We start from the raw sequence: 23,691 nt of genomic DNA, 5'->3' as shown, positions 1-23,691 counted from the left end.
GCCTCCCCGCAAAGACCTCTCCTTCTTTTCAGCTGGAGAATCTGATCCCAGACCCTCCCCTGCCCCAGAATGAATCAGATTTAGGAATCCCCAAAGAAATCTCGGTTATTTTTCTATGCTTGAATGGAGGAGACAAAGACAGGTAGCCTGCTAGCCTCCCCACTTTCCCAGGCTTCTTTCTGCCTAACAAAATGAATTAGAATCATTCACCTTTATACTCCACATTAAGGTTTCTCAATCAGGACATCTGGACTATTACAATAGATCCTGGGGAAGGGAGACCCTGCCTGTCTCAAGTCTCTCCCCATTCTAATCCAGCCCCAAAGTCATTTTCCTAAAGTGCAGGTCTGACAGTGTCACCACCCTCCTCCATTCAACAAACTCTAGTGGCTTACTATTGTTTCCAGGAGCAAATACAACATGCTGTGTTTGGCATTCAAAGACCTGCACAACTTGACCCTCTCCCACCTATCCAGTCTTCTTATAGTTTTCCCCCAAATTTCCTCTTCCTCCAGTGACACTGCTTCTCTGGATGTTTCACTGACAAGACCATCTCTTAATTCCCAGCATTTTCTAGGGCAAAACACTCTCCACCCTCTGCTCTGACCACTGACCTTCCTAGCTTCCCTTAAGTAGCAGCTAAAGTCCTGTCTTCTGCAGGAAACCTTCTCTAAGCCCTATTAATGCTAGTGTCTTAACTGCTAATCATGCCCCATCTATCCTGTATATAGTTTACTTTGTACAGATTTGTAGGTTGTCTCCCATTACATTGGATGCTCCCTGAGGGCAAGGACTGTTGTTTACCACTTTTTCTATCTCCAGTACTTAGCATAGTGCCCGGCATATTGTGGTTGCTCCAGTATTCAGTCCTGGCTGACACTTCCAAGGAACATTTGCCAGAGGCTTCATTTGGCATCTTGGTTTGATGACCTTGCTGATGTCCCCTGGGATATGGAAACATCTGACTAACTAGGGCCACCCCTTCCAACTGACTGGGGGTTCAGTAATTACATTTATAGGATATATATGATAATCATTTGTCTTTGGTCATTTCTCTATTTCCTTTTTGAAAAAGGCCCACTAGCTTAAATTTGAGATCAATAGATCTCAAATAAAAGAGCATTTTACCACATACTCTGCAATTAAAAAAAATGGGTTTCTTCTGTGGTATTAAGAAATATAAGCAAATTTCCCTTGGGGAAGATCTAGGACTCTCTGTCTCTCTGACTGTGTCTCTTTCTCTTTCTGTCTCCCTCTCTCCTCCTCAGCTGAGCTACCCATTTTTAGCCTTATTATTTTATCCATTTTAGCCTTATTATGACAGTAATGATCCAAGAAATGATAGTCATAAAAATAGCCAGTATTTCCATAGTGATTTAATGTTTGAAAAGCATTTAACAAATATTGTTTAATTAAATCCTCACCTCACTCTTCCAGAGGTAGATGCCCTTATTATCCCCATTCTACAGATGAAGAAACTCAGGCAGGATTAGGGGACATGCCTTGCCCAGGGACATACAAGTAGAAAGTGCCAGAGACTGAACTGGAATTCAGGCCTTGTGGTTCCAAGGACAGCACTCCATTCATCGCGTCACCTAGCCCCTTAAAGAAAGCATTACAGAATTTAATGTCCAACAGGTACCAAAACATTTAAAGAAGGAATTTTTTTGCCAGCAAACAGGAAGCAAAGTGAGTATCAATTAATGGGGGAATGGCTGAAGAAATGAAGGCTATGAATGTCATGAAATATTGATGAGGGATGACAAACGTTGGGATTTCAGAGAAAAAACATGTACAGGGCTTTATGTGGAGGATGGAATTTGGGGATGTTTAATGAGGTCTCTTTTGTTGGGAGGTCTAATGAGTCTGTGCTGCAGGAGGACGGCCTTCCCTTGGTAATTAGATCCCAAGGCTTTGTCTCCAGCACGATTTCTCCAAAGTACAGTCAATTAGGAATTCTAGGGGAAAGCCTTCCCAAAACAATTGCCTTCATTCACCTTCATTCCCGTAGGAATAAGGTCGTCTCCTGAACACCCTCCTCCAGAGAAAAGCACAGGCCCCATTAGCCCATTTGTGAGGCTTCTTTCCACAGTGAAGCCTCTGATAGAAAGTTAGAGATGATCTCTTGCTGAAAGCCTCCCCACACTCAGTTCATAGGTAACTGGTCCTCAGAATAGTTTCTCTAATCCTTAAGGTCTGAACTCCATCTGAATGCCTTTCCTTCTTCCTGACAATTATCAGATTTCTCTCTCATATAAGTATTCTGAGATGGGAAATAGGACGTAATTGTTGCCTGAAGGCATCACCACCTTGATTGTATTCATAAGACTTCTCCCCAGTGTAGAACCTCTTGTTACATATGTTAAGAGTGTTAACTAAAAGCTTTGCCACATTCATGACATTCATGAGGTTGGTCTCCAGTAGGGATTCTCTGATGTTTAACAAAATCTAAGCTCAGTGGGAAATCATTCCACATTGACTACCTTCATAAGACTTCTTTTCAGTATCTATTATTTGATGCCTAATAATATTGGAGCTCTGTGTGAAAGACTTTCCACATTAATTATATTCTTAGGTTTTTCCCCAGCGTGAATTCTCTGATGTAAAGCAAGATGGTAGGTCTGTGTGCAAGACTTTCCACATTGATTACGTTCAAAAGGTCTCTCTCCAGAGTGGATTTTCTGGTGAGTAGCAAGATTGGAGGACTATCTAACAGTCTTTCCATATTGATTACATCCATAAGGCTTCTTGGCTGTGTAAATTCTCTAATGTGCAGCAAGAATGTATCTCTGTGCAAAATCATTTCCACACTAATTACATTCAAAAGGCTTCAATCCAGTGTAGATTATCTGATATGCAGCAAGACAGCATTTCATTATGAAAGCCTTTCCACACTGATTACTTTCAAAAGGTTTCTCTCCATTGTGGATTGTCTGATGTGTATCAAGATGAAAGCTCTTTCTGAAAGTCTTTCCACGTTGATTTCATTCAAAAGGTTTCTCTCCACTGTGGATTCTCTGATGTGCAGCAAGATTGCCCATGTCTCTGAAAGCCATTTCACAGTGATTACATTTATAAGGTTTCTCTCCAGTATGGCTTCTCTGATGGGCAGCAAAATTCTGCCTCATTGTGAAAGCCTTTCCACATAGATTACATTCATAAGGTTTCTCTCCAGTGTGGATTCTCTGATGGGCAGCAAGATTGCACCTCTGTCTGAAAGCCTTTCCACACTGATTACATTCATAAGGTTTCTCTCCAGTGTGGATTCTCTGATGGGCAGCAAGTTTCTGCCTCACTGTGAAAGCCTTTCCACATAGATTACATTCATGAGGTTTCTCTCCTGTGTGGATTCTCTGATGGCCAGCAAGACTGCCCATGTCTCTGAAAGCCTTTCCACAGTGATTACATTCATAAGGTTTCTCTCCAGTGTGGATTCTCTGATGCGCAGCAAGATTGCACCTCTGTCTGAAAGCCTTTCCACACTGATTACATTCATAAGGTTTCTCTCCAGTGTGGATTCTCTGATGGGCAGCAAGTTTCTGCCTCACTGTGAAAGCCTTTCCACATAGATTACATTCATAAGGTTTCTCTCCTGTGTGGATTCTCTGATGGCCAGCAAGATTGCCCATGTCTCTGAAAGCCTTTCCACAATGATTACATTCATAAGGTTTCTCTCCAGTGTGGATTCTCTGATGGGCAGCAAGATTGTACCTGTCTGTGAAAGTCTTTCCACACTGATTACATTCAAAAGGTTTCTCTCCAGTGTGGATTCTCTGATGGGCAGCAAGATGGTACCTGTCTATGAAAGTCTTTCTACACTGACTACATTCAAAAGGTTTCTCTCCACTGTGGATTCTCTGATGGCCAGCAAGATTGCCCATGTATCTGAAAGCCATTTCACAGTGATTATAAGGTTTCTCTCCAGCGTGGATTCTCTGATGTGCAGCAAGATGGCCCCTCTGTATGAAAGTCTTTCCACATTGATTACATTCATAAGGTTTCTCTCCAGTGTGGATTCTCTGATGGGCAGCAAGATGGCACCTCTGTCTGAAAGCCTTTCCACACTGATTACATTCATAAGGTTTCTCTCCAGTGTGGATTCTCTGATGGCCAGCAAGATTGCCCATGTCTCTGAAAGCCTTTCCACATAGATTACATTCATAAGGTTTCTCTCCTGTGTGGATTCTCTGATGGGCAGCAAGATGGCACCTCTGTCTGAAAGCCTTTCCACACTGATTACATTCATAAGGTTTCTCTCCAGTGTGGATTCTCTGATGGGCAGCAAGATGGTACCTGTCTGTGAAAGTCTTTCTACACTGACTACATTCAAAAGGTTTCTCTCCACTGTGGATTCTCTGATGTGCAGCAAGACTGCCCCTGTCTCTGAAAGCCTTTCCACATTGATCACATTCATAAGGTTTCTCTCCAGTGTGGATTCTCTGATGGGCACCAAGTTTATTCCTGTTTGTTAAAGCCTTTCCACACTGATTACATTCATAAGGTTTCTCTTCAGTGTGGATTCTCTGATGGGCACCAAGATGGTACCTCTCTATGAAAGTCTTTCCACATTGATTACATTCAAAAGGTTTCTCTCCAGTGTGGATTCTCTGATGGGCAACAAGATGGGAACTCCTTCTGAAAGTCTTTCCACACTGATTACATTCAAAAGGTTTCTCTCCACTGTGGATTCTCTGATGGGCAGCAAAACTGCCCCTCTCTCTGAAAGCCTTTCCACATTGATTACATTCATAAGGTTTCTCTCCAGTGTGAATTCTCTGATGTACAGCAAGATTGCCTCTGTCTGTGAAAGCCTTTCCACAGTGATTACATTGATAAGGTTTCTCTCCAGTGTGGATTCTCTGATGAGCACCAAGTTTGTTCCTGTTTCTAAAAGCCTTTCCACAGTGATCACATTCATAAGGTTTCTCTTCAGTGTGGATTCTCTGATGGGCACCAAGATGGTACCTCTCTATGAAAGTCTTTCCACATTGATTACATTCAAAAGGTTTCTCTCCAGTGTGGATTCTCTGATGGGCAACAAGACGGGAGCTGGTTCTGAAAGTCTTTCCACACTGATTACATTCAAAAGGTCTCTCTCCACTGTGGATTCTCTGATGTGCAGCAAGACTGCCCCTCTCTCTGAAAGCCTTTCCACATTGATTACATTCATAAGGTTTCTCTCCACTGTGGATTCTCTGATGTGCAGCAAGACTGCCCCTGCCTCTGAAAGCCTTTCCACATTGATTACATTCATAAGGTTTCTCTCCACTGTGGATCCTTTGATGTCCAGCAAGTTGGGAGCTTGTTCTGAAAGACTTTCCACAGTGATTACATTCAAAAGGCTTCTCTCCACTGTGGATTCTCTGATGGGCAGCAAGACTCTCCTTCCTTGTGAAAGCCTTTCCACATTGATTACATTCATAAGGCTTCTCTCCAGTGTGGACTCTTTGATGGACAGCAAGATAGTTCTTTCTGAAAGTCTTTCCACATTGATTACATTCAAAAGGTTTCTCTCCCCTGTGGATTCTCTCATGACCAATAAGGAGTGATCTGTAGCAGATAGCTTTCCCACATTCATGACATTCATAAAACTTCTCCCCAGTATGAATCTCATGAAATCTATCAGGATCTAAATTCCAACCAAAGGCCTTCCCACACTCAGGACATGCATAACTTTTCATTCCAGGGTGAAATCTAGGCTGGCAAGGAAGAGATGAGTGATGGGATGAGGTTGCTTCACATTCATTGTATTCATCAGGTTCCTTTCTAATGGGAATTTGCTGATGAGTAATGAGCTTAGAGTTCTGACTCAAGTCCTTCCCACCTTTATTCCTTGCAGAAAGCATTTCTCCAGTGTCACTTTTCTGATTTCTCATGAGATCCGAACTCCAGTTCCAGGCCATTTCCCATTGATTACCTGGATACACTGCCATTTCAGGAGGCTTCTCACGGGACTGAAAATGCTCTGCCTGTTCAGTCAAGCATTTGCTATATTCACTATCCTGAACAGAGTCATTCCTTGAAGTCATTTTCTTACTGTGATTTAGGATAGAAGACTGTCTGTATCTGTTTCCAATTTCATCAAATTCACAGTCAGTCTTTGGATTTTTATCTAACTTTATATTAGAATCATGGATTTCTCTCAACTTGACATCCCAGGCACCATCACTCAGGAATCTCTGCAGGTCACATTTATCCAGAAAAATTCCACGATTTCTAGTCACCTCATTTGCTTTGAACCTGGTCTCTAAATCTGAAAAAAAAAAAAACCAACAAAAAACAATCAAACACATAGACACCAAAAGATATGCACACATAAGTATATGCAATAGTAATGGTTACTTGAGACTTCTGTGGCTCATGACCTTCTCATCACCAAACTAAATGCAGCAAAACTTTGTGTAGGCTTGGAGCAAACACTGGCATTAAACAGTCTGTATCATTGTAAGGAGAAGAGACAGACAGGCTATGAGAGTGACAAAGAAGTTGTACATCACAGAGTGCTGGACCTATCAGAAACTCATTCACTCCAAGCTAAACATTCACATTCAACAAAAGCAGCAGTCAGAAGGCAAGATGGTTACAAGTGATTCTCCACAGGAGAACAGTTTGTTGCTATCTTGGAGAGAAAACTGGGCCAACATAGGGTTTGCAGCATTCCAGCAGAAAAGAAGGGCGGGGCTTTCAGAGATTTCTTGTACAGCAACACATTTACTCATCTTGGCCAGAACAGTTGTAAGCACCCAAACTGATCTGATCAAAATGATGGGGAAATGCAAAACCTAATAAAGAAATAATAAAAACTCTACAGGGCCTACCAGTCCCTGGGTTTGTTTCCACAGCTGTACTCCCAGAAATTATATATCATCCAGTTATTTTAAATGGGGTATCTCTTACTATCTCTTCCTGCATCGTTTTACATAGGAATGGTGAAGATTTATAGGGGTTTAAATTATACCCTGCTACTTTGCTAAAAGTATTAACTGCTTTAATAAACTTTTTGATTGAGTCTCTGGGATTTTCTAAGTATATCATCATATCATCTACCAAAAAAGTTGATTTTATTACTTCCTTCCCTATTCTGACTATTTGCATTTCTTCTCTTCTTGATATTGTTAGTAGTTCCAATACAACATTGAATAGTATAGGTGACAGTGGGCATCCTTGTTTCACACCTCAGCTAACTGGGAAGGCTTCTATCTTATCCCCATTACAAATAATGCTTGCTGATGTGTTTAGGTAAATGATGATTTTTTTTTTTGATCAACTGAAGGGAAAATCTATTAACACCTATACTTTCAAGTATTTTTAATAGAAATGAATATTGTATTGGATCAAACGCTTACTCTTCAGCTATTCATATAACGATGTGGTTTTTTTGTTATGTACTGTTGATATAATCAATTATGTGAATAATTTTCACATCCATTCCTTGGATAAATCCAAATTGGGCTCAATGTGCAATCTTTGTAATATTTTGTGGTAATTCCCTGGCTAGTGTTTTATTCAGGATTTTTGCATCCATATTCATTCATGAAATTGGTCTATTATTTTCCTTCTCTTTTTCATTCTTCGTGGTGTGGGTATCAATACCATATTTGTTTCATAAAAGGAGTTTGTAGTACCCCTTCTTTGCCTATTTTTCCAAATCATTAATTTAATATTGGAATTACGTGATCTTTAATGTTTGGTAAAATTCCCTTTCAAATCCATCTGCTCCTGATGCTTTTTTCTCAGGAAGCTCATTTATAGCCTGTTTAATTTCTTTTTCTAAAATAGATTTACTTAGATATTCTAGTTCCTCTTCTACTAATCCCATGAGAATTAGGCTCCAGCACTACCTGCCCTCACGCCCCACTAATTCCAAGAGGATTAATTTCTATATGATAATCGCTCTATTTTTACCTCTCCCTACCTAATTTTATTTTATTTTTACCTCTTAAAATACCTTTTAATATGCAACACATCCTCCTTTTGAGATAACCCCTGGTTTTTAGGTTTTTTTTTTTTAACATATTTTGGCATTCAATTCAGATACTTTGACACATATTCCATAAATTGTCACGAAACCACACTTTGATCATATTAGATATTAAGCATGACTTAGACAACCTGTCCATTGGGCTGATACTAGTATAGCTTATCACAGGTTTTCAACAGTGTTTAGATCATGTGAATTCACAGGTCACTGAAAGAAATGATTTCCACCTCTTTGGCAAATTACTTTTCCAAATTTCTTTGGAATTTATGTAATGAAACAAGCATTTCGATAACGCAGTACTATAAAAAAGATGAACATGAAACTGCAAGTCTACTGTGGTCAACTTCTTATTACTTTCAAATTTGGAACAGAATTATAAAGATTTCTTCCTTTTTCTCCCAGCCCTCTGAGTTGGGTACCATTACATACAAATAGGTATGTATGTGTCTCTGTGTGTGTCTATTTTATAGTTTTCCCAACAATTTTTTTTTTTTACCAAATAATGAATTGTTATCCCAAAATAGTAATTCTTTACACTTCTCAAATACAAGGTTATTGTGTTTATTTGCTGTGGTATGTATATACTATTGCATTTATCTATCTGGTATAAGATATAACATCTGGTAGTGCTAAACCTCCTTCCTTCACATTTTTTTCTTTATTTCCTTTGATATTCTTGACTTTTTGTTCTCTCAAATGAATTTTCTTATTATTAATTAAGTAAAAAATAATTTTGGTAATTTCATTGGAATGGTATTGAATATGTTAATCAGTTTGGATAAAATTGTCATTTTTATTATATTGGCCCTGCCTACACATGAACAATTAATAGCTCTCCAATTATTTAAATCTTATTTTATCTGCATATAAAGGTTTTCATAATTTGGTTTATATAGTTCCTGTTTTTGTTTTGGCAGTTGGACTCCCAGGTATTTTATAGTGTGTAGAGTTTGAGGCAATTGATTTTCTTCCTTAAGGAGATTTGTGGAGAGCCAAGTATTTCTTGTCCTATTCTGCCACCTTGCCAGAATCACCTCCCATTCTTTTCAGGATGACGTTTTCAGTGAGGTTGTCAGACACCTTCATGGGGGAGGAATATGGCATCAAGGTCAGACACCTGATTGACGGCAAATTGTTTAACTTGAAAAGGTGACAAGCCAAGACCAAAGTGGATGGAGAGTTGGTGCATACAGAAGACTATGCACTCAATGCATAGTCAGCACTCTGAGGCTGAGATCCACCAGGGTATGGATCCATTCTCTGCCACTTGTGTGAATTTTGGTCTGACAATTAACATCAAAGAAAGAAAGGAAATGGTCCTTACCCAGGGACAGCAGGTTCTTGATATTCTCCAGTATGACCTCTTTGTACAGCTCTTTCTGAGAATGGTCCAAGAGGCCCCACTCCTCCTCAGTGAATTCAACAACTACATCCTTGAATGTCACCAACTCCTAAACCATCAAAAGTCACATGATTTAGAGTTGAGAGACTCCAGAATTCATCTAGTTCAATCTTCTTCAACTTAGAAGAGGAACTGAAGCCCAGAGAAGGGATTTGCCTAAAACTCATAACCTTTATGAGTGTCACAGCCAACACATGAAGCCAGTTATTAAGAACCCAATGGAATATGGAGGAAAGCAATTTACATTTGAAGTGAGAATCGTGATGAAATTATAAAAGCTAGAAAAATGTCTTAATATACAATGCTTCTTCCCATGTAATTAGGGAGATATATGCTCTCTTAGCAATGCACAAAAATCTGTGGAGGAGATAGTAAAGTCACCGCCCTTTCAGAAGGAAATTATGACTTACCAATCTGTGCCTCATGATGAAATTAATTAGTCGGCTACCGATTAATGGCACTTTGTCTCTGGCCTGCTACTTCATTCTCAGGTCAGAGATTGGCTCAGTAAAATCCTGCTAACACCTCCATCTTCTGCTAGGACCCCTCTGCCCACCTGCCCTCCACCCCACCTAAAATGTACTTCCTTCAAGGACAGAGGCTTTATTTCTCTACCTTTACAGATGGTTTGTGCTTACCCTCAGTGTGCACATGCATGTCCAAGTATACACATGTATGTGTGGGAGCCAGCATGGAGCAATGGAAAGCAATCCCACTGCCCACTGGCCTTAGACTGCTGAGTCCTGGGTTCAGATCCTGTCCCTACCACTTATTACCTGTCACTGGAAAGAAGTCACTCTCCCTGCCTGGGCCTCAGCTGGGGTGGGCAGGATGGCTCTTCTAGGACCTCAAGCATGTGACCAGCTTTGCTAATTTAATATTTCTTCACTAAGGTTTCATTCACATTCACGGTGGGCCAGCCCCTGGGGCCCCAGCAGGACTGGATTCAAGATCACAGGGTCTTCATCTGAATCCCTGGACGGGGAACATAGATGGAAGTGGGGAGACCTGAGGTCCAATTGGGCCTCAGACACTGGCTGGCTGTGTGACCCTGGGCAAGTCTTTGGCTGCCTCAGTTTCCCCTTCTCTAAAAGAGAATAAAGCTTCCTTGGCTCTCTTGGATTCCAGGTTTGCTGATGCTGGTCAGGTCTGTGGATGGACTACACTCACCTGGAATGAGCGTCTCTGGCTCCCAGGGGCCATTCTCCTTGGTCTCTCTCCTAGGAATAGGCTTTGGTCCTCAGCAAGCTGACCTGGGGAGAGAGAAGAACCTCAGAGTGGGAGAGACACTGACTTTGCCTTCTCTTCCTGGGGTGGATGCTAGAGTAACAGAAGGTGAGCTCTCAGAGCAGTTACAAAGGCCCTGCCCTGTCCTAAGGGGAGAGACTCCACCACTGGAGGAGGGCAGCAGGGAGAGTCAGGCTTGGAAGTGAACTTGGTCTGAGCAGGAAGAGGACTTGCCACCCCCCAGAACTCCTTCTCTTTGGCCTTTGCCCCTCCCCCATCCTTCTATAGGGAGACAAGAGGCAGAAGTGGGTTGGGATCCCAGATGGAATGAGATATGTCGGTCAGGTAACTATGACCCAATGGTAGAACTGGGGAATGGCACCTGCCAAAAGAACTGTACTGTACAGGTCTCTAACCTGGGCACCGCCAGAGGCACAACTCAGCAGACTGGAGGCAGTTGTGCCAGCAATCAAGGAGGGGTTTAATTAATTCATTTCAGAGGCAGGGGGGAGGTTTGCAAACCTGAAGTCCTCTTTCTGGGCAAGGTTTCTCCTGCTGTGGGAAAGGCAGAGTTTATCCACATGCAAATCACAATTGGCCCAGATAATGACAATCATTTTTTAGTCTTGAGTAGCCATTTCCAGGGTACAGTCATGCATGGCATTCCTGGGTTCTGTAGGAAACAGTTAAGTTGATTGTCTCAAGTCCTGAGGGTCATGGTTACTTTGTGGGGTACAGAACCAATGTTCTGTGGGAGCAACAGGTTATATATATATATATATATATATATATATATATATATATATATATATGTGTGTGTGTGTGTGTGTGTATTTATCTTTATATATAATCTTTGATTCACTTCACTGAACTTAGAGAAGCATAGGAATATCAAAGTTGTCTAAAGTTTCCTTTAAGCTGCTGTGAATCTGAATCCCAAGTCAAAATCACCTGGGAAAATGGTAGTTCTGATAAATCTAAGTAGATTGTATATTCATTACAAATATTCTAACGATTAATATGAGAATCATAAATCCCTTTACATATGCAAGGAACTTTTGATGTGACAGACAGCCTGGACAAGAAGCAGTGGAAAATCCCAGAGCCAGGACTTAGAGGGAAACCGAGTCCTGGCAAGCCTAGAGGACAGTCACCAAGAGGTCAAAGGGGGAAGAAGAGGCCCAAAGTAAAGGGCAGCCAGCAGAAGGGTGGTGCAGGGAGGGGCCCTTGTTCAGACCTTCCAGGCACCTACATGTGCAGAGCTGGCTCCCAGAAAGCAGAGGTCTCTGTGTAAGAAGGGCTATTATGGTATCTTGTTTTGCTCCCATAGAAGTTATTGGGAGATAATCAGTAGCTGTGGGGAACCTAGCTTACTAAGACAATGGCCATCGTGGTGTCAGGGGGACTAGAAAGGCAAGGCTGGGACAACCAGTTCAAGCCTGAGGGGTCATGCCTGGTGAAGTATCATCACTACCATGCCTGAGTAATCTGCATAATCTTCATAAGTTAAGAAGGGAATGTAGGGAAATGAAGAATGTAAATTAATCCTAACTTAGACTAGGAGGGTAGAACTGGTTAACCTCAATACTGCTTCTATATATAGGTATGGGTATTCCTAGTGAGCACTGCACCCACTCTCCTCCGAGAAGTGAGATAAACGCCTTCCTCTGCCTACTCTGGTCCTGAGTTCTTTGGGTGAGAATGGGTTATCACATGGATCTTCCTTAGGTTATACAACCAGGAAAGCAATGATCTGCTGAAGCACTTCTCCGGCTTACTCACTGACCCTGCCTAGGGAGTCCAGTGATCCCCACAGCAGTGTTTCTCACATCCGCTCTTAGGGAAGAAGACAGAGAGATCTCAGCTCCAAAGGAAGAAAGAAGAGAAATCTCAACTGCAACAAAATAATGCAGAGAGATCTCAGCTCCTAGCACTTTTGTTCCTAGCCAACTTGCTCCAGCTGGATCTTCCTAATCCCAAGAGTCCTCCCCAACCCTGCTGTCCATCTTCTAGATTGAGCCTTCTTCTCCCCTGCCCTCCTCATAGGCTTCCAAACTTCCTCCCAGAGAATGAATTCCACCAGGGCCCCCACCCACCAGGCTGGTCATCTCTGAGAGCTCCCCTCCCTCATTGCACTACCACCTTCCTCCCTCCCTTACACTTCTCTGGGACTCCAAATCTTCTCAGCACAATGTCCTAATCTTCCAGCTCTCCCCCCTGCTACATTCATCTTCTTCCCCACAAGAATATGCCCATCCTACCTCCCTCCTGGTTCTCCCAGCCATTCCCTTCCCCTGATTCCCTCCACCCACAGGCCCCCATTTCTTCTCTGCAGCCTGGGCCCAGACCTGCCCATCCCCACTGAGCTCTCCTCTAAACTGAAGACATTTACCACCTTGTTCCATTTCCATTCTTGACCTTCCATTCTCTAATCCTAACACTGAAGGGGCCTTTTCCTCTGTCTTGATTTTATTTCCCAAGAGATTTTCTCTCACAGGAAGGCAGCTGGATCCTAATAAGGAGCTGAGGCCAGGACATCAGGACCTCTGGGTCCCAAGTCATATGTTACAGCTCATGTTATAAACTTTATCTACTGATATAAACCTTCACACCTGCCTCCAAGTCTAGGGGTTTGGCTCTTACCTGATTAAGCAACTGAAATCTATCCCCTGGGAGGCCTGACTATTTCTCTCTTCACCCCTCAAAATGTGGGTTCTAATGGGAAGGGGAGAGTTGCAGGAAGCAGGATATGTTGGTCCTAGGGTCCAAGGACAGCAGGAAATTAGGAAGGAGGTCAGAGAAGGACTAAGGACAGACCAGGGGTGGCTGTTGGGGGTGGAGGTGGGGCACAATATCCCAGCACAGAATCCTTAATGATCCTTCTGGTATTACCATTATTATTATTTTACAAAAGTAAAGACAGTCCTTACCTTTTGGACCTTATCTGGCAATGGGGAGTGATGAGCAGGGAGGAGCTCAATGCAAGAAAATGTTACTAGGCTGGGCAGTGAGGCCTTAGGGCATAGATTGACACAACCTTCAGGAAATGGAGCAGAGGGGGATGAAAAATAAAGCCAAAAGAAGGAGTATATATATATACCTACCTACCTACCTTCAGATTTATTTATTCACATATTTACATACATATATATCGATATAGCTGCTTGGCTTGGTGGTAAAACTTACTGCTCACTTGAGAATTAAGACTCTTTTTTAGAGCTTTTCAAGGGAATTAGGGGATTCTAAGAGCATCCTAACAATGGCATTCTAACCATGGGAACCACCAGGATAAAGACAAAGCCTAGGATGGAGCATCACAAAGGAGAAGCCAGAAGGCCAGTTTGGCAGTTCAGTGCTGTGCGAAGAGAACCTGTGTGTAACCAACTTGGAGACATAGCTGGGGCCAGGTGTGAGAACTCTGAGATAGCAAACAGATGCATCTATAATTGCACATAGATATTATGGGAGACACTGGAATTTACTTAATAGAGGTCATGTGGGGAGGACTGAACTTTAGGCCTGTGGGGATCTGTCACCTTCAGTGTAGATTTTTTCCCCCAATGCCTATTAAGTCAATCCAGTTAAGTTGCTAGACATGTCCTTTGAGTGTAGGTGGTTCATATGGGGAGTTTTGTTTACTTGGCCCCATAAAACAGAATTCTTTCTGTAGCCAGTATTCCAATGTCTTTCAGCAAAATACTGGAAGGGAGAGAGAGACAGATAGTTCTTGAAAGAAAAATAAAAGGCAAAGATAGACAGTAAAACTGTAAGAACTTGGAGATAACAATATACCACTTTCAGACTTAGACAAATTAAAATGATAAACAAGAAGATTTAGCACCTAATATGCTATTGGAAAAGGGGGCCAAGTCAGAGTAATGAGTTAGGAATGGCTTCTAGGTTGCTAATGTGGAAGAAATAAACTGAATTTGGGGGAAATAGCTTCTTTCCAGAAACAGTGACCTTAGATGTCAAAGAAACTGAGATTCCTTACAGGGTTATGAAACCAGAGACAGGGCCTCAGTTGGACTTTTTTTCATGACACAAGTCCATTGATTATGTCTTGAAGGAGGCCTCCAATAACTGGCCAGTCCCCACCAAGATGTTCTGAGGGAATTAATTAGAGCCCACCTCCCCTGGCCCCATCAGACATTCTGGGCATGGGAAAACATCCCTGCTGAAACAAACTTTGCAACTCCTGAGACCAAGGTAAACATTCTCCCCAAACCCAAATCACCTGATGTCCTGTCTCTATTACCCAAACACCCTAATGAGGAAAGTGGCTGCCCAGCCTCCTGAGATGGACTGAGGCTGGGTCAAACCCTCTCCATGTCTATTTCTTCTTGTTCCCTTGAGGTGTTGCCCACAGGGTAACTTTGAGGGAGCTGATGTTACTTTATCTTCTGGGAGGAATTCCAGGTAGGTGGAACAGGACAGAGAGGCCTGGGCTTGGAGTCAGAAAGAACTAAATTCTCATTTGACGTCAGACACTTCCTAGCTGTGTGCTTCTGGGCAAGTCACTTGACCAGTTTGTCTCACCTTACTCAATTATAAAGTGGGGAGAACAACACCTGCTTGAGGATTCCATTGGTCAAGTGTTTGATAGCACCCAGCATGTGTGTGCGATATAAATGCCAGCTATTATTATTTTTATTTCTCTCTAGGACGTTCCTAGGAACTCTAGGCTCAGGAATTCCCCAAAACTCACTTCAATTTGCTTAAAGCAAGACAGTTTCTCCATAGGACCCCATTGCAGGGTCTGGAATTTACAGATGAGGAAACTGAGGCTAAGAGATCAAGTGACCTGATGCATAGGTATCTGAGTCAGGGTTTGAACTCAGGTCCAGCTGACTGAGTTCCAGCACTACCCATTGTTTCACCCAGTCAGTTCCCATCATGGAGATGATTGAGAGTTAGGTACAAAAAGCAGGCCCAGGACTGAGGCAGTTACCCCCATGCGGAAGGAGGTGGTCAGGGAGAAAAGGAGGCCAAGTCAGATAAGAGGAAGGACTTACTAAAGGCTTAGGAATCCCCTGGTTATCAGTCCGACAGGCAGGAGGAGAACCAGGCCAGGAGACAATCTCCAAGGGCAAGCGTTTATCCAACAGGTGGTGATGGTTGACAATAACAACCCCTGCAGAGAAGTCAGGAAAAAGCCAAAGAAGGGGCTACTTCAGAGGTGGGGAACCTTTTCATGTTATTAATTTAGCTATAATCAAATAAGGATGAATTCAAGAAACTTCAGTTAGATATACTTCAAAATGTACATTCTTTTGTAAAAATCTACTATGAATAATTTCAAAAAATGAAAACTATTTGTTAATTTTTCAGTAAGAACGGCCACAGGTTCCCACCCCTGGGTTAGGGTTTTTACAAATAAGGAGACCATTGCTTTTAGCCGCCTGCATGATTTGCAGGAGGTGGAGAAGGGAGCAGGGGGTAGAAAAAGGAGAGATCATCCAGTACAGGGAGTTTTTTCCAGCATATTACCTGTGAAAAGGAGGAAAGAGGATAGCTTAAGGATGAGAAGGTTAAGTGAAGGTCTTTTAAAGGTGGGGGAGATCTGGGCATTTCATGATCTGAGTTAGCAGTTCAGTGGATTGAGGGCTGAAAGGAAGGTGTAGTTCAGTTATTTTCAGTCTGGTTGGACTCTTCCTGACCCCGTGTGGGGTTTTCTTGGGCAAAGGTACTAGAGTAGTTAGACAATCCTCTGTAATAATATGGTCTTTGTCACAAAAACAATGTTTTTAAAAACCCTATGATCAGTATAAACGGCATATTATGTCATCTAATCCAGCCCCCTAATTCCACTCATTCGAAAATGAGGTGCTGTCCAAGGTAGGAAAGTAGCAGGGAACCAGGAAACTGAGTGGGGACAGAAATGGCTTCACAGGCTGGAATCCACTATTCAAGGGAACAGCTCCCAAAGGACCCTGGGCTAGAGCCAGGAGGGGCCTCAGAGCTCCAGGCCCTCATTTTGCCTGAAGGAACAAGGCTCAGAATGATCAATGACTGGCCCAGGGTCACAGGGGTAGTAACAGCCCAGATTCTAGCCTGGGTCATAGATTTACAGAGAGTTGGAATTCCAAGATCATTTTCTGACATCCTTTCAACTCCAAAAGTCCATGAGTTTGTTTTCTGAGCTGATGTCCAGACCACAGGAATGTAGGTATACTTCAAACTTGAAAGGGACTGAGTTTGAGGTCACCAAGTACAGCCCCTTCATATTACAGGGGAGAACACTGAAGTTCAGTGATTTAGCCATCAAGGCTGAGTGGAGAGGGCCTCAAGACAGAGACAAGAGAATCCTCCCTTTGACACGTCCAGGCTAAGATTCTGGGAAAGTCACTGAATCTCTCAGCCTCAGTTTCCTCATCTGTGAAATGGGGATAGCAGCCCCTATCTGGCAAGGCTGTACTGAGGCTCAAACAATATCACGTGTGTAAAGCACTGTACAGAGTCTAGTAGTGGGACCTGGGAAGCAGGATTCAAACCCACATTCTGATTCCAAATGCTGAGCTCTTCCCCACCTGTATCAGGCAGCCTCCCAGCCTAGGGGAGGGGGAAGGCTGCTGGAGAGTTGGAAGAGAGGATTCTTGGGGAGGGAGGGCAAGAGACTAAAAGGATTCTGAAAAACACCTCATTTCCTGGTCCCAAAGGAGGTTTATTTACCAAAGGAGGTGGGGGAAGGGCAGATAGCTGTGGGACTGCAGAGACCAGGGTTTTCGGGGGTGGGGGGGGTTGGGGGGGGCAGCACCTGAGACCCAGACTTACTTTTTCTGACCAAAGACTCCTGGTTCTTTGATTTCTTCTGGGTCTGGCTAGAGTGTTGAATGAAGATGGAGAATGACAGCTCCATAGAATCTGTCCTCCAATTTTCCATAACTCCCAATATTTATATCTCTTCTCCCTCCATCCCTTTCCCTTCCTAGCCAGGCAAGGTTAAACTTGGCTCCTCCCTGCTCTGCCTCCTCCCAGCCCAGGTGTGTGGGGGTGAGGTGGGGAGACGGCTGAATGCCTAAAGCTCCTTTCCTCAGCCTGGGTTAGTTAGGGGGCTTGGGGTCAGTGCTACCACCTCTGCCCCAATAATGCCAAGATTTCTCCAAGCAAAGACCCCTCCTTTCTTTGAGCTGGGGGATCTGATCCCAGACCCACCCCCACCCCAGAGAGAATCAGATTTAGGACTCCCCAGAGATCTCAGTTATTCTTCTATGCCTGAGGGAAGGAGAAAAAAGTCTGCTACCCTTTCCACTTCCCCAGGCCCCCTTCTTCCCTACAAAATAATAATGAATTATAATCATTCACATCCATACTTCATGTTAAGGTTTCTCAATCACCTTTTAACAAAACACCATCACCTCACCTTTATTCCCCATTAAGGAGCAGATTCACTAGGAATCTAACCACTTCTACTGGCATTACAATAAACTTGCCACTATGACTGAAGTGCTTGAATTCTTTCCAGGCAGACTCGCCCTGTACCCTGACATTTCAGGGTTCCCAGCAACTCCAAACTGCATCATATGTATATGTATGTTTGTATATATGTGTATATCTATATCTGTATCTCTGTGTGTGTGTGTATGTGTATTCCTTCTTTGTCTTCATTTTCATCCCCAAACTTTCCCTCTTCTTTCCAATTCAGCTAACAAGAACCAAGACCAATACTCACTCTGCTGCAGTACCTGATTGTTGAGTGTCAACCAATGCCCTAAGAATGCATTCCTGAGCTCAAAAATTTTTTCAACCATTGAGCCCCTCCCTGTCTACCACTCCCCATTGCAAGATAAGGTCCAAGAGGGTAGGGATTGCCTTTAGTTTTGAGGGGATGCCCATGGATTGAGGGATGGCTGAACAAGTTGTGGTATATGAATGTAATGGAATACTAGTGTTCCCTAAGAAATGATGAGCAGATGGACTTCAGAAAAACCTGGAAAGACTTATATGAACTGATGCTAAGTGAAGTGAGCAGAACCAGGAGAACACTGTGCATGGTTAACAGCAACACTGTGCCATGACCCACTTTGTTATATTTAGCTGTTCTCAGCAATGCAATGATCCAAGAGAATTCCAAAAGACTCATGATGGAAAATGCTGTCCACATCCAGAGAAAGAACTATGGAGAGAGAATTCCTGTTCAATGGGATACTTCAGGGTCAGAATCTCTCTCTTCCTCTGGGCTTCATCCCTCATAAAACTGTCTTTCTGGCCTATACCCACCATTACATCCTGATGTCTGGGATGCCCAATAATGGAAGGGAAGACAATCTAAGGGGCAATGTCTCCCACAAAGGCAGCTTTGCACACTCTGGAGCAATTGTCAACAATGAGGACAGCAATATCATCTTCCAGAATGAACTTTAAAGTGGCAAGTTTAAACTCTTGAGAGAGAGGAGGTGGTATGGCACCTAGAGGAAGGGAGGAGGTATGTGCAGGTTGGGTGGAACACCTCACAGCTCTTAGAAATTCTTAAGGAGAAAAAGCCAAGCATGTGGTAAATACTGTAGAAATGAATTCTTGCTACCTCTTTAATTGACTGTACTCATTCCCTACTAAATCCTGGGTTAACATGCATGCTTAACAGAAGAAGAAATAGAATATCTAAATAATCACTGGAACATCACGTAATTTTAGTATAAAATAAATGACTTGGAAAAATAGGCAAAAAATGGGTACTACCAAACTCCTTTTATAAAATAAATATGGTGTTGGCATTCAACGCAATAAGAAATAAGAGAAGGGAATTAGACCAAATTCATTAGTGATTATGGATGTAAAAATTCTAAATAAAATACTAGCTGGGGATTACAACAATATAATACAAAAATTCTACATTGTGACCAATTGAGATTTATGCCAGCATTGTAGGGATGGGTTAACCTAAGGAAAATTATTCATGTGACTTATATCAATACTAAAAAAGCCCAAAATCATATGACTATATCAATTGCTGAAGAATATGCTTTTGGTAAAAATCAATACTTGTTTCTATTAAAAAACACTTGAGGGGTGGCTAGGTGGCACAGTGAGTAGAGCACTGGCCCAGGAGTCAGGAGGACCTGAGTTCAAAAATATCTCTTTGTGGATGACATATCCATGGAAAATCCCAAAGACTCAACTAAAAAGTTAGTTGAAGCAATAACTTTAGCAAAGTAGCAGGATATAATGTAAACTCACATAAATCATCAGCATTTCTATAGATCACCAACAAAACCCTTCAACAAGAGTTATTAAGAGATACCCTATTTAAAACAAGTCTAGACAGTATAAAATTCCTGGGGGTACACCAGCCAGAACAAATCCAGGAACTACATGTATATAAATATAAAAAAAATTATACAAACAAAATCAGATTTAAATAGAGTGATATTAAGTCTTCATGTGTTGGCATGGTTAATAGAATAATGATAACAATTTTACCTGAGTTAATTTATATCTTCAATGCTACCCCAATTAAATTATCAAAACCTTATTTTATTGAATTAGAAAAAAATAACAAAATTCATTTGCAAGAGCAAAAGTCAAGAACATGAAAGGAACTAATAACAAATTAATGTAAAGGAAAAAGAATTAGCAGAACCTGATCTTAAAAAATTGTATTATAAGGCAGTAATTATCAACAGTATCTGGTACTAAGAACTAGAAAGGCAGATCAGTGGAACCTAGCAGACATACAATTTACAGTAGCAATAAAAGAAAGGAAACTTCTATTTGACAAGGGTAAAGACTTAAGATTTTGGGATAGGAATTCATTATCTGGCAAAAATTGTTGGGAAAACCAGAAGGAAATATGTCAGAAATTATGCATAGACCAACATTTTACATTATTTATCAAGTTAAGGTAAAAATGGATACATGAACTATGCCTAAAGACAGATATTACAAGAAAATTTGATGATCATGGAACATGTTACTTATCAGACTTATGGACAGGAGAACAATGTATGGATAAACAAGAGATAAGGAAGAGAATGAGGTGTGAAATAGATAATTTTGATTAGGTGAAATTAAAAAGGTTTTGTACAAATAAAAGCAATATAATGAAGATCAGAAGGAAAGCAGAAAATTCGTGGGGGGCATTTATATACAGTTTCTCAGATGAAGTTCTCACACCTCAAATATACAAAATAGACAAATATCTTTGTAAAGTCCATGGGAGAACGAGTCATTCCCCAATTGACAAATGGTCAAAGGATGCAGACAGGCAGTTTTCCAATGGAGAAATCCAAACAATTTATAGTCAAAAAAGTGCTCTAAATCATTGTTGAGTAGATTAATGCAAATTGAAGCAATCTTGAGATATTTACACTTATCAGGTTGGCTAAAATGATTGAAAAGGAAAGGGACAAACGTTGGAGGGGATGTGGAAAAATTGGGATACTAATTCATTGTTGGTGGAATTGTGAAGTGATTCTGGTGCCCAGAAGCTCTCTTCCAGTCATCTTTTTAAGGTTTGGAATCCTATGGAATCCACAAAACTACCATCAACTCAATCATGAAGTGTTAAGTGGACAGCTGTAAGGATTTGTATGCCATTACAGTATTGTCTGGTGATACCACCATAGACCCAAGGCAATGCTAAAAGGATGCAGAAAGAGATTACAATCTTACTCCCCCAGCACAATGAAAATCAAGACCTTTGCCCCACCTGAGCACAAATATCCTGCCCACTTTGGAGTCTCCACCCTGGCCTCTCTCCACCTTCCAACAGATGTGGATCAGCTGGCAGGGGTATGATGAATCTGGGCCCTCCCTTGTCCACCCCAAATGCTTCTGAATGGACTGTGGGTTTTTTTAAATGTTTCTTTTTTTTATTGCTGTTCTAGTCAATGAGTGTGACATGATGAATGGGCCCCCAGTAAAAAACGAGCCAGGCATGACTTTTGGAGGAGAGGGCACTTGACCAAGCACTTAAAAATGGAAAAGGTGATGGTGATGAGTACTCTAAGTATGTTGGAGGGAAAAATCCTCAATGTTCTCCAGTGGTTTTAAGGACTCTGATTGCACATTTTTACAATGATCATTCCATACATTGTATAATGCAGAGCTGCTTGCTCTAGGAAGGCTATCCTGCTCTATAAAAAACGAGCTATTTAAGATAAATCCAGAGTAGGGAGAGGAAGATGGGGTGGGGAAGGTGCTTACATCTTTTACCTGTAAACCTTAGGGAAAAAATATTTTGTATTTTCTGCCTTAATACCTGTTTTTTTTTTTTTTGATTGTCAGAGGATAAGTGAATGGTCCTCTACATTTCCTCCCTGCCCTCAACACAGATGGAAAGGAAGACTTTACAGTATCCCCAAGAGTATTATGAAGTTGGTGACAGTACTTGGGGAGAAGGAAATTTACTTGTTCACTGACCTAAAACCAGATCAAATAAAAGCCAGTACTTTAAAGAAAGTTAAAGAAAAAGAATTTCAGAGACCTGCTTTCTGTAGTAATTTAGAATGCTGATTTTTGATTTCTCAGTCATTTCTTCAACGACTTGCTAACTCACATCATAGGGTAGTTATAAATAGTAAGCTTGAAGTTCTTTCTTTCCAGGGACTAGTTTAGAGGAAAATATAACCCAGTGGGTATCTAGTGGTTTTTAAAACAATCCTGCTATCTTTAGCAGTCCATTTCATAAGACATTAACCTTACTTTTGCCAAATGACAAAAATTTAGTCCATTTCAAAGTAACTTTACCCAAGCAGAGATACAAAATTTAAATCACAATTCCTTTTATTAACTTAGAAGAATTTAAGGCAAAAGGAAGTTCATTAATACAGTTTTTTAAAAAGATATTCATCACATTCATTTTAAAAACTCAATACGGAATTGGCCCTTCTAACAACATTTTGCAATATCTAAGAAAAATTTGACATAACAGTTTTTTTTAAAAGCATCTTCTTCCAATGAAAAGGCGTCACGTTTCTAAGCATATGTCTAATATTCTTCCCAAATTCCACCAGAAAACCACTCGTCTAAAGAATATAGTGTCTGTTTGTTTTTAAACATGATCCGGAAACTTCTCAAGTCAAATTTCATCTATTAGATAAAATCTTGTCATCCTTAGAAAATCATTCACATGACCTTAGATACAGCATTTACTCCAAAGTCCAGTAACAACAGTCAACGTTTGTACTGTGCTCACTATGTTAAGCACTTTAGACTTATTTAATTCCTCCAACAACCCTGGGATATAGGTGCTATCATCACCATCATTGCTATCCCCCTGTACATTCCAAGGCTGGTCAAATTCTCTAATATTCTAGCATTACAATGTAGCTTCTAAACACAACTTTCTATCAAATCAACGTTTGATTTTTAACAACAGGTGGCAATACCTAAACTTTTTTCACGTGCGTCTCATGCTGTCAGGGGGCCCATTTTCAAAAAAATTCTTGCTGATGCTCCCAGCATCCACACTATGTCCTTACTACTTTGGGTCACCCAAAGACTCAAATCAAATCTATTTATTTTTCAGATTTAACCTTATCAGCGTGCCTTCAGGCATTTCTCAAAAAATTCCCAACTGTTTTAAGTGGGATCAAAACTGAATTTAAATGAACAGATTCCCCATTTACACTCACTGAACTGTGAATTCCCCTCAATGAAATATAGATGTGTAGTTACTAATGGTGATGATTTAAAAATCTCAACTCGCACCAGGGCCGTTAGCTGCTAATATTTCAAATTTCAGGACCCAATATTATCAATGTGCTTACGCTTTATTTTACACACACGCACATGCACACGCACACGCACACGCACACACACACACACACTAAATGTGACTCAGTTTTTGGTTGCTTCATACTTTCGCAACAAGGTTTTCTCTCTCTGGGCAGCTTGGGCTCCAGAAGCAGGAATCCATTTTGCGCTTTTCTTTTATTCCTTGGGTGACTAAAGGTCCCCTGTACAAGCTGCTCCCCAAAGTGACTTCTGCACTCACCCGGTACGTGCTGGTGGCCGCAGCGCAGCTAGGTGTGGCCCCGCCGCTCCCGCCGGGTCGGGTCTGGTCTGGTCTGGCCCGGCCCCGCCGCTCCCCCCCGCCGCCGCAGCAGCACCGCCGGGTCCCCCGCCGCGCCCGCCGCCC

The 23,691-nt window shown here is 41.7% G+C and overlaps 1 protein-coding gene across 1 annotated transcript; it reads right to left on the bottom strand.

Moving 5' to 3' along the window:
* Positions 1–1,361: 1,361 nt before the first annotated feature.
* LOC118838152 (zinc finger protein 585A-like) lies at positions 1,362–23,564 on the bottom strand. The gene is made up of 4 exons (XM_036745376.1): positions 23,548–23,564; positions 10,554–10,636; positions 9,306–9,432; positions 1,362–6,253 (listed from the first exon to the last, which is right to left on the bottom strand). Exons 2-4 carry the CDS (start codon positions 10,584–10,586, stop codon positions 2,985–2,987), a joined length of 3,429 nt encoding a protein of 1,142 aa, XP_036601271.1. The 5' UTR covers positions 10,587–10,636; positions 23,548–23,564; the 3' UTR covers positions 1,362–2,984.
* Between the last annotated feature and the right edge of the window lie 127 nt (positions 23,565–23,691).

The sequence above is a fragment of the Trichosurus vulpecula genome, chromosome 2 (assembly GCF_011100635.1).
Source record: "Trichosurus vulpecula isolate mTriVul1 chromosome 2, mTriVul1.pri, whole genome shotgun sequence".
Taxonomy (NCBI): Eukaryota; Metazoa; Chordata; class Mammalia; order Diprotodontia; family Phalangeridae; genus Trichosurus; species Trichosurus vulpecula.
Note: the sequence above shows the minus strand (reverse complement) of the source record. Positions and strands in the feature narration are given on the sequence as shown.